The following is an 11,362-nucleotide window of genomic DNA, read 5'->3' on the forward strand; positions in this document are numbered from 1 at the left end:
ATTATAAGAGGCTCATTGACATTTCACCCAATAAAAAAAGGAAAATAAAAGAATACGGAAGGGAAAATACATTTACTAATCATTAAGTGGAAGTGTATCATCATAAAGGTCTTCATCCTTGTGTTCTTCACGCTGGGCAAGAGAATGAGGAGGGGCTGGTCTTGTCTCTGGGGCAAGAGGTGGGGGAGCTAAAGGAGCACACTCGAAGTAACGTTTATTGGGGAAAAAAAAAAGCCTACGTGTAAATGGACCCGCACAGCTGAAACCTGTGTTGTTCAAGTGTCAACCTGCTTAAGACCTCAAACACCGAAGCCCCTCAGTCGCCCTGGAGGGCGGCAGACTCAGTTTCCTAGCGCTCCCAGCAGTCTGCACACAAGGCGCCGTCTGCCGTAGCCTTGGGGAGACTACATTTCCCAGAAAGCTTTGCGTCGAGCGGCAGTACTTTGATCCAATGAAGATCCAAGACAGGGGGCATTTCCGTGTGGGCGTGCCTCTTAGGGCGGGACTTCTGGCGTCTTCGCAGCGGTCATTTTGGGTGCCCTCCGGTCCGTTCTATCCGTTAGCCTCCTTGGTGTGCCTCTTTGGGATCGAAGTGACGGACCGTGAAGGCGCGAGAATCGGGTCTGAGAGTCGGGGGCAGAGCCGCCTGCGAGGCCTGCCTGGGGATAGCGGTGCTCGTGTTCCCCCCCGGTCGCCAGCAGCTCCCGGTCCAGCTCCGCCTACAGACTCGGATGGCGACCGCACTGAGGGACCCGGCTCCGGTGAGCGCTGCGATCTCCGGACCTCCCCCGGCCGAGATTCTTAAATCCCAAGTGAGGGGCACCAGCTCACGTTTCTGTAGCACAGGGTCGGGGACACTGAGGCTCGTGGGTGGGGCCCCTGTTTCTGACATCCGATGTGGTGGGCAGGGGGACAAGGGACAGGACCGGCGCTTGCAGAGCTTGGATGGGCGATCGAGAAGGGGGCATTCAGGAACCTGGGCTCCACATTGTTACTGCAGGGAACAAAGTTAGAGAGAGATCTACCTTTATTCTTAGGGCCGTGGGAGCCATAGAGAGCTTAAACGAGAGACACCATCTGAGTTAGGATTTGAAAAATCCTCTGCAGGCTGTTCAGTGGAAGAAAAGACTTTAGAGATGGATGAGGACGTTGAGGCAGAGGGAGGTTGAATATTTTTCCAAGGCCACACAATTGGTGAGAGGCAGCACTAAGGACTGAGGCGCACAAGTTAGACTGTCGACCCAAAGTTACGTGGCTCTCGGCCGAGGCAAGGGTACAGGGAAGGCTTGTGCCCATGGAGCACTGCCATGATCACATTCCTCTGAGGCCTGCGTCTTTCCACAGGTTCCCATAGCTACAGAGGTACTTTTCAAGCTTGCACAGATAAGTGGAGGTATCTCAGCCCCTCACTGGTCTGGAATGTCCCTCCTCCCTCCCCACACAGATATTTTCTTTAGATTTGGGGTGTAATGGGACTCACCTACCATTCTCTCAGCTGTTGGTTTGAAAATCCTAGAGAATTCCTGAGCTCAGGGTGCTAAGTCCAGGCCAATGTGTCCATTTGGAGCAGCCAATGGAAAGGGGTGAAAGTTTATGATAGCCGGTACCAGCTTTTGGAACTCCTTGGAGGTGAGTCTGAACTGGTTCAGGGAACTGCAGGTTTCCTTCATTTCTGTGAAGTTTGGCATCTATTGTGAGGAAGTTGGAGTTTGGGATCAGAGGAGGGAGATTTATCTAACCCGAGTGTTGACAGGATACAGAGTGGAAAACAGAATGAACACAGTGACTAATGGGAACGTGAAGAGACAGCAGGGATCAATGACACCAAGGTCTGGTGTCTCTTCTGACTTGTGGAGCTTGGGAGGAGAATGTATGGGGACATGGATTTTGAGTCTTCCAAAGTGAGACTGTTCATGGTTTCATCAATCCCTATTATGCTAGGGAAGTGTGACCTTTGAAGATGTGGCCGTGTACTTCTCCTGGGAGGAATGGGATCTCCTTGATGAGGCTCAGAAACACCTGTACTTCGATGTGATGCTAGAGAACTTTGCACTTACGTCCTCCCTGGGTAAGGCCCTCATACTCACCCTTGTACCCTGTACTAGGCTGTGTTTCTCCTTTTCCTCAGGAGCAGCTCTGTCCTCATATCTGGACCATAGGCACTGCCTCCTTCCCCAGTTCCCTGGGTAGATGTTGTAGACTGAATGCAAACCTACTTCCCTTATCATCCCAGCCCAAAAGCATCTTGGGTAAGGATTTGGGATCAATCCTTATCCAAGTCTTACAGTAAGCCTAATAGATCCCACCTGACTTGCCTTCTCCCTGTCTGGTAACTTTCTAGATCTATGGCATCCAGTTTTCCCTCCCTTCATGTACCCAACATTTATTTGTGCTTGACTGTGACATGAAATGCAATCACTGACATTGTCACTATTTACACAAACTGTTCTTGAACTACCAGCCTTTCCATTAACAGCAGAATGCTCCAACGGATTGCGCCACAGAATCCTCCTCCAAGGTGTTCTTGTTTGTTTTTAATTGTAAAATATATATAACAAACTTTACTATTTTAATCATTTTCAAGTATATAGTTCAGCAGCATTTAGCACATTCACGTTGTCGTACAACTATCACCACCATCCTTCTATACTACTTTTTCATCTTATAAAACTGAAACTTTGTACTCATTAAACAGTAACTCTTCCCATCCCCTGGCAACCACCATTTTGCTTTTGGTCTGTATGAATTTGTCTACTGTAAGTACCTCATATGAGTGGGATCACACAATATTTGTTCTTTTCTGTCTGGCTTACTTCACTTAGCATAATATCTTCAAGGTTCATCCATGTTGTAATATGTATCAGAATTGCTTCTTTTTAAGGCTGAATAATATTCTTTTGTATGTATTAGTTTATCCATTCCTTCATCAGTGGACACAGGTTGTTTTCACCTTCTGGCTGTTGTGAATAATATTACTGTGAACATGGGTGTTCAGATACATATTTGTGTTCTTGCTTTCAATTCTTTTGGGTATTGGCCCAAAAGCAGAATTTCTGGATCATAAGGTAATTATTTTTAATTTTTAAGGAACCACCAAAATTGTTTTTCATAGCAGCTGCACCATTTTACATTCCCACAAGTAGCAGACAAAGGTTCCAGTTTCTTCACACCCTCACCATCACTTATTATTTTCTGATTTTTTTTGATAAGTCATCCAGATTGGTGTGAGGTGATATCTCGTTGTGGTTGTGATTTGCAGATTACTGATATTGAGCATCTGTTCATGTGCTGATTGGCTATTTGTATATCTTCAAATGATGTTTTTATTCAAGTCCTTTGCCTATTTTTAAGTTGGGTTTTATTAATTGTAATTAAAAGTGTTAAATATAATTTTTTATTGAGCTTTAAGAGTTATCTGTGTGTTCTAGATATTCCCTTATCAGATATGTGATTTGCAAATGTTTTATTTTGTGGGTTACGTTTTTAGTGTGTTGATAGGATCCTTTGATGTACAAGTTTCTCATTTTGATGAATTCAGTTTTACTGTTTTACTTTTATTATCTATGCTTTTTATATCATATCCAAGGAATCATTAACAAGTCCAGTGTCATGAAGCTTTTTCCTTGTTTTAAAAGTTTTATAGTTTTAGTGCTTACATTCAGATCTTTGATCTGTTTTGAATTAATTTTTATATGTGGTGTCAGGTAAGGGACCAACTTCATTCTTTTCACATGTAGATATCCAGTTTTCCTAGCATCATGTGTTGAAAATTTGTCTTCTTTCTCCTGGTCAAAAATCATTTGGCGGCCAGGCGCGGTGGCTCAAGTCTGTAATCCCAGCACTTTGGGAGGCCGAGACGGGTGGATCACGAGGTCAGGAGATCGAGACCATCCTGGCTAATACGGTGAAACCCCGTCTCTACTAAAAAATACAAAAAACTAGCCGGGCGAGGTGGTGGATGCCTGTAGTCCCAGCTACTTGGGAGGCTGAGGCAGGAGAATGGCGGGAACCTGGAAGGCGGAGCTTGCAGTGAGCCGAGATCCGGCCAATGCACTCCAGCCCGGGCGACAGAGGGAGACTCCGTCTCAAAAAAAAATAAAATAAAAATAAAATTAAAAAAAAAAAAAAAATCATTTGGCCAGATATTTGAGAGTTTATTTCTGGGGTCCCTTCTAGTCCATTGATCTATATGTCTTTCTTTATGAGAGTACCATAGTTTTAATTTCTATAGCCTTGCAGTAAGTTTTGAAATTACAAACTGTGAGTCTTGCAACTTTCATCCTTTCAAAATTGTTTTAGCTATTCTGTGTCTCTTAATATTTCAAATGAATTTTAGGATGGATTTTTTTATTTCTGCAAAATAACATCATTTCGATTTTGATAGGTGTCACACTTTCTATAGATTACTGTGTCTAGTATAGACACCTTAACAATATTGAGCCCTCTAGTCCATGAACAGGCATGTGATATATTTTCTTTTTTTTTTTTTTTTGAGACAGAGTCTCGCTCTGTTGCCCAGCCTAGAGTGCAGTGGCCAGATCTCAGCTCACTGCAAGCTCCGCCTCCGGGGTTTATGCCATTCTCCTGCCTCAGCCTCCCGAGTAGCTGGGACTACAGGAGCCCGCCACCTCGCCCAGCTAGTTTTTTGTATTTTTTAGTAGAGACGGGGTTTCACCGTGTTAGCCAGGATGGTCTCGATCTCCTGACCTCGTGATCCGCCCGTCTCGGCCTCCCAAAGTGCTGGGATTACAGGCTTGAGCCACCGCGCCCGGCCATATTTTCTTTTATTAATGTTTTATTTAATTCATTTTAGCAATATTTTGTAGTTTCTAGTGTACAAGGCTTTTACTTGTTAATCTTTAATGTTTTATTCTTTTTGATATAAGTGGAATTGTTTACTTTTCAAATTGTTCATCATTAGTGTATAGAAGCGTAACTGATTTTTGCATGTTGTATTTGTATTCTTCTATTTGCTGAATTTGCTTATTAGTTGTAACAGTTTTTTCGTGGAATCTTTATGTTATTCTGTGTATATCATCTGTGAGTGGGGATAATTTTACTCTTCTTTTCCCATTTTAGTCCCTTTTCTTTCTTTTTCTTGCCTAATTGCTACATTGAACAGAAGGGCTAAAAGTAGGCATCCTTATCTTGTTGTTAATCTTACGGGAAAATCTTTCAGTCTTTCATTGTCGAGTATAATTTTAGCTGTGGGTTTTTTGTTTTTTGTTTTTTTGCATATGGATTTTATTATGTTTAGGTAATTTCCCCCTATTCCTGGTTTACTGAGTGTTTTCCCACGAAGAAGTGTTGCATATTGTCTAATGCGTTTAGTGCATCAGCTGAGATGATTGTTTTAATTTTTTTAGAGATGGGGTCTTGCTATGTTACACAGGCTGGTCTTAAGCTCCTGGCCTCAAGCGATCCTCCTGCCTCAGCCTCCCAAGTAGCTGGGATTACAGATGCAAGCCACCACTTTGATCAGTTTTTGTTTGTTGAACCATCCTTGCATTCCACAAATAAATTCTATCTGGTGGTAGTGCATAATCCTTTTAATATGCTGTTGAATTCAGTTTGCTAATATTTGGTTGATGGCTTTTGCGTTAATAATCAAGGATATTGGTCTGTAGTTTTATTTTCTTACACAATCTTTGGGTCATTTGGAATCAGGGTAATGCTGGCCATATAGAATGAGTTTAGAAGTGTGTACGCTACAGTTTTTTGAGAGAATTTGAAAAGGATAAGTATTCGTTCTTAATTAAATGATTGGTAGAATTCATCTATGAAACATCAAGTCAAGGGCTTTTCTTTAAGGTTTGTCTTTTTTTTTTTTTTTTTTTTCTGAGATGGAGTCTTGCTCTGACACCCAGGCTAGAGTGCAGTGGTGTGATCTTGGCACTGCAACTTCCACTTCCTGGATTCAAGCAATTCTCCTGCCTTGACCTCCCGAGTAGCTGGGGTTACAGGAACATGCCACCACACCTGGCTAATTTTTGTATTTTTAATAGAGACAGGGTTTCACCACATTGGCCAGGTTGTTCTTGAACTCCTGACCTCAGGTGATCCACCCACTGCCTTGGCCTCCCAAAGTGCTGGAATTATAGGCATGAGCCACTGCACCCAGCCAGGTTTGTCAATTTTGATAACCTTTTCAAAGAAACACCTTTTGGTTTTGTTGATTTTTTTTCTATTGTTTTTCTCTTCTGTATTTTATTTATCTAGGCTTTAGTCTTTATTATTTTTTTCCTGCCAGCTTTGGTTTTAGTTTGTTCCTCTTTTTATAATCCCTTAAGTTGTAAAAATAGATTGTTGAGATCTTTCATCTTTTTAATGTTTATAGCTATAAATTTCCCCTTTAGTACTGCTTTTACTGTTTCTCCAATTTATTTGCCTTCTGATTTCTTCATGGCCCCATTGGTTGTTCAGTATTGTATTAATTTCTACAGATTTGTAAATTTTTTAGTTTCCTTCTATTAAGAGTTCCTGACCTCATCCCACTGTGGTTGGAGAAGATACTTTGTATGATATGTGTCTTTCTAAATCAAATGAGGCTTAATTTATGGTCTGTCCTGGAGAATGTTCTAGGTACACATGAAGGGAATGTGTATTCTGTTGTTGTTGGGTAGAATGCTCTTTATATATTTGTTAGAGCTAGTTGGTTGTTTAGGTCCTCTGTTTTCTCACTTCTCTCTGATTCTTCTGTCCACTGCTGAGAGTCAGGTATTGATGCATTTAACTGTTATTGTAGAACCATCCATTTCTCCCTTCAGTTCTGTCAATTTTTGCCTCGTGTGTTTTGATGGTCTATTATTAGGTGCATAAGTGTTTATAAATGTTATATCCTCTTGCTCTATTGACCTTTTATTAGTATATAATATCCTTTTATATATCTTGTTACCGTTTTTGATTTAAAGTCTGTATTGTATGATATTAGTGTAACCATTCTTACTCTTTTTTGCTTGCTATTTGCATGGAATATCTTTTTGTAGTCTGACACTTCCACCTGATTTATATCTTTGGATCTAAAGGGAATCTCCTGTAGACATCATAAAGTTGGATCATGGGTTGTTTTCATTTTAACCCATTCTGCCAATCTTTGTCTTTTGGCAGAGTTTAAGCTAAAAGTTTGGAGAGTTTAAGGCATTTACGTTTAAGGTAATCACTGATAAGGAAGGGCTGACTTCTATCATTTTGCTCTTTGTTTTCCCCATGTCTTATAGCCTTATAGCTTTTTTGATCCTAATTGCCAACATTACTGCTTCTTTTGTGTTTGGCTCACTTTTTTTTTTTTTTTTGGTAGTGAAACTTTTTAATTCCTTGTCATTTACTTTGTGTACTCTTTCTTTCTTTCTTTCTTTCTTTCTTTCTTTCTTTCTTTCTTTCTTTCTTTCTTTCTTTCTTTCTTTCTTTCTTTCTCTCTCTCTCTCTCTCTCTCTCCCTCTCCCTCTCCCTCTCCCTCTCCCTCTTTCTTTCTTTCTTTCTTTCTTTCTTTCTTTCTTTCTTTCTTTCTTTCTTTCTTTCTTTCTTTCTTTCTTTCTTTCTCTCTTTCTCTCTTTCTCTCTCTCTCTCTCTTTCTCTCTCTCTTTCTCTCTCTCTTTCTCTCTCTCTTTCTCTCTTTCTTTCTTTCTTTCCTCGCTCTGTCGCCCAGGCTGGAGTGCAGTGGGGCGATCTTGGCTCGCTGCAACCTCTGTCTCCCATGTTCAAGCGATTCTCCTGCCTCAGCCTCCTGAGTAATCCCTCCTGGGATTATAAACACACACCACCACACCCAGCTAATTTTTATATTTTTAGTAGAGACAGGGTTTCACCATGTTGGCCATGCTGGTCCCAAAATCCTGACCTCAGTTGATCCACCAACCTCAGCCTCCCAAAGTGCTGGGATTACAGGCGTGAGCCACCACACCCAGCTCTTTGTATACTTAATGTAGCTCTTTTTAAAAAATAGTTACCATGGGAATTACATTTAACATCCTAAAGTTACGACATTAACTTGAATTTATACAAACTTAACTTCTTTAACTTTTCTTGTTCTTTTTTGTGCCCAGTTCTTTCGGGCCAGTGTTAGTTGCTCACGTGTCCTGTCTTTCCCTTAGGATTTATATCATCCTGGTCTCATGTAGTTGCTCAACCAGGACTAGGGAAAGTGTCCTCTGTTCTTCACAGGATGTTCATGACTCCAGCCTCAGCAAGATGGGATCAGAGAGGGCCTGGCCTACATGAATGGCACTTGGGAAAAGGCATGTCATCAGGTCTGTGTTTAAATTGCACCGAGAACCTGTCCTGTTTGACTTGTCTTGATGCCATTGCCCGAGACACTTCACTTTGACCTTCCCCTCTTCATTCTTAACAGTTTACAAACTTGTTATTTCTCCTACTTGTCATGTTTATTTTGACTTCTAGCTAACGCTAATCCTCACCTCTCTGGACTCCTTATCCCATCTGTTCTTTACACTGTTCCCTCTGTAGCATTCTGTAATATTATTTTGTCCTGAAGTGTGCATATCTCCCTTAATAGTCCCTAAACACTAGTTACTGTTCCAGTGAGATTTTCCTGGGCCTGGACCTACACTTCACAGCATCACTTGTCACCAGCAGATACGATCCCGCTAAAAGCTGTTATCAGAGGAATTAATTGTAGAACATGCCTCTTAGTCCTGGGCCATACCTTAGCCTTGTGTACTGTACCTGGGAGGGCCCACCCTATTCCATAATCTTAGGGACCAGTAATGCACAACAGGTGCTTCCTCAACCTGACCCCCAACTCACTTTTCCTGAATACAGGCCCATATACTGGTTCTTTGCTATAACTGATGTGCATTTGCGATTGCATTGTCTCCTCCTAATAAAGGTAACATGTACTTCACGATGACCTCTTTACTTTTAGGTTGTTGGCATGGAGTGGAGCATGAGGAAACACCTACTGAACAGAGAATTTCTGTAGAAGGAGTGCCACAGTTCAGGACTTCCAAAGAAGTTTCATCTTCCCAGAATGCCTACTCCTGTGAAATATGTGGCCTGGTCTTGAGAGATATTTTGCACTTGGCTGAACACCAGGGAACAAACTGTGGGCAGAAACTACACACATATGGAAAACAATTCTACATCAATGCAAATCTTCAACAGCACCAGAGGCAGCACATTAAAGAGGCACCTTTCACAAGTTATGTGGACACAGCCTCATTTACAACGAGCTGCACAGTCCATGTGTCGGAGAAGCCCTTCACCTGTAGGGAGATCAGGAAAGACTTTCTGGCCAACATGAGGTTTCTCCATCAAGAGGCCGCTCAAACAGGGGAGAAGCCAAATAACAGTAACAAGTGTGTGGTGGCCTTTTACAGTGGAAAAAGGCATCGCAACTGGGGAAAATGCAGTAAAGCCTTTAGCCACACAGACACACTTGTTCAGGACCAGAGAATCCTCACTAGAGAAGGGCTTTTTGAGTGCAGCAAATGTGGGAAAGCATGTACGCGAAGATGTAACCTCATTCAGCACCAGAAAGTCCACAGTGAAGAAAGGCCTTATGAATGCAATGAATGTGGAAAATTCTTTACCTACTACTCCAGTTTCATTATACATCAGAGAGTTCATACTGGAGAAAGGCCTTATGTGTGCCCTGAATGTGGGAAATCCTTTAGTCAGATCTACAGCCTCAATAGCCATAGGAAAGTTCACACTGGAGAAAGGCCTTATGAATGCAGCGAATGTGGGAAATCTTTTAGCCAAAGGTCCAACCTCATGCAGCATCGCAGAGTTCACACTGGAGAAAGGCCTTATGAATGCAGTGAATGTGGGAAATCTTTTAGCCAAAACTTCAGCCTCATTTACCACCAGAGAGTTCACACTGGAGAAAGACCTCATGAGTGCAATGAATGTGGAAAATCCTTTAGCCGAAGCTCCAGCCTCATTCACCACCGGAGACTTCACACTGGAGAAAGACCCTATGAGTGCAGTAAATGTGGGAAATCATTTAAGCAAAGCTCCAGCTTCAGTTCACACCGGAAAGTCCACACAGGGGAAAGGCCTTACGTGTGTGGGGAATGTGGGAAGTCCTTTAGCCATAGTTCCAACCTTAAGAACCACCAGAGAGTTCACACTGGAGAAAGGCCTGTTGAGTGCAGTGAATGTAGCAAATCCTTTAGCTGTAAATCTAACCTCATTAAACACCTGAGAGTTCACACTGGAGAAAGGCCTTATGAGTGCAGTGAATGTGGGAAATCCTTTAGCCAAAGTTCTAGCCTCATTCAGCACCGGAGAGTTCATACTGGAAAAAGGCCTTATCAGTGCAGTGAATGTGGGAAATCCTTTGGCTGCAAATCTGTCCTCATTCAACACCAGAGAGTTCACACTGGAGAAAAGCCTTAACTGTACTGGGAACGTGCAATTTCCTTTTAGTGTAATTATACTGAAGGAGTACACCTGTGAGAGAGATAAAGTACCTGAACTGGAAGCCCTAACATCTTAAGGATATACAGTAGGCAGATTCCCCTTAAGTTCCAGGTATGTGTTACACTTTCTAACCTGCCATTTAGAAAGTGTTAGACTTTCTCACCTGCCATATATGGCTCTTGCCATTTATGTCACTGACAGTTTCTGAGGCAGAGGCCGTATCACGTCTACCACCTGTGAGGTCCATATAATGTGCATCATTTACCTCCTGAACCTGCTGAAGGAAGCAGACCTCCGTTTCTCCCCATTTGCTAGAAGAAATCATGAATAGTCTGAGTCTTCCTCTCTGACAAGTTAGGGCATGGACTTGACCCAGCTTTGTGCCAGAGAACCCAATATGAGTGTTGTTGGCAGCTTGCCAAGAAGGACTTTTTTTTTTTTTCCCCCCCCAAGACATGTTGGTTTCGTGTGACACCTCCATGGACTTTTTCCAGCCTCTAAGTCACCAACTTTGGAACTGCTTGCCTCACATTGCTTTGTTTTTTACAATAATAAAGGCATTATTATTTAAGCTACCTTTATCTTGGCATTTGATGAATTCTTTTTTTTTTTTTTTTCCCCCCGAGACGGAGTCTCGCTCTGTCACCCAGGCTGGAGTGCAGTGGCCGGATCTCAGCTCACTGCAAGCTCCGCCTCCCGGGTTTACACCATTCTCCTGCCTCAGCCTCCCGAGTAGCTGGTACTACAGGCGCCCGCCACCTCGCCTGGCTAGTTTTTTGTATTTTTCAGTAGAGACGGGGTTTCACCGTGTTACCCAGGATGGTCTCGATCTCCTGACCTCGTGATCCACCCGTCTCGGCCTCCCAAAGTGCTGGGATTACAGGCGTGAGCCACCGCGCCCGGCCTTTGATTAATTCTTTAAGGTGGTTCAGAAACAGAATTGGGCCCTGCCAGCTTTACAGAGTAAACACCTTTGGAG

The 11,362-nt window shown here is 42.6% G+C and overlaps 1 protein-coding gene across 5 annotated transcripts; it reads left to right on the forward strand.

The window, feature by feature from the left end:
• Positions 1 to 324: 324 nt before the first annotated feature.
• Positions 325 to 10,958, forward strand: ZNF211 (zinc finger protein 211). Of its 5 annotated transcripts, none has more exons than XM_023184324.3 (4): positions 653 to 761; positions 1,517 to 1,629; positions 1,942 to 2,068; positions 8,882 to 10,958. In XM_023184324.3, the coding sequence occupies exons 2-4, from the start codon at positions 1,594 to 1,596 to the stop codon at positions 10,357 to 10,359; spliced, it is 1,641 nt and encodes a 546-aa protein (XP_023040092.1). In that variant the 5' UTR covers positions 653 to 761; positions 1,517 to 1,593; the 3' UTR covers positions 10,360 to 10,958. The 5 variants fall into 5 exon arrangements, with proteins under 5 accessions (XP_023040090.1, XP_023040093.1, XP_023040091.2 ...); XM_023184326.1 differs by lacking the exon at positions 653 to 761 and adding an exon at positions 8,161 to 8,246 and having other exon boundaries at positions 1,620 to 1,629; XM_023184325.1 differs by lacking the exon at positions 1,517 to 1,629 and having other exon boundaries at positions 497 to 761.
• The last annotated feature ends 404 nt before the right edge of the window (positions 10,959 to 11,362 follow it).

Source organism: Piliocolobus tephrosceles, chromosome 21 (assembly GCF_002776525.5).
Source record: "Piliocolobus tephrosceles isolate RC106 chromosome 21, ASM277652v3, whole genome shotgun sequence".
Classification (NCBI taxonomy): domain Eukaryota; kingdom Metazoa; phylum Chordata; class Mammalia; order Primates; family Cercopithecidae; genus Piliocolobus; species Piliocolobus tephrosceles.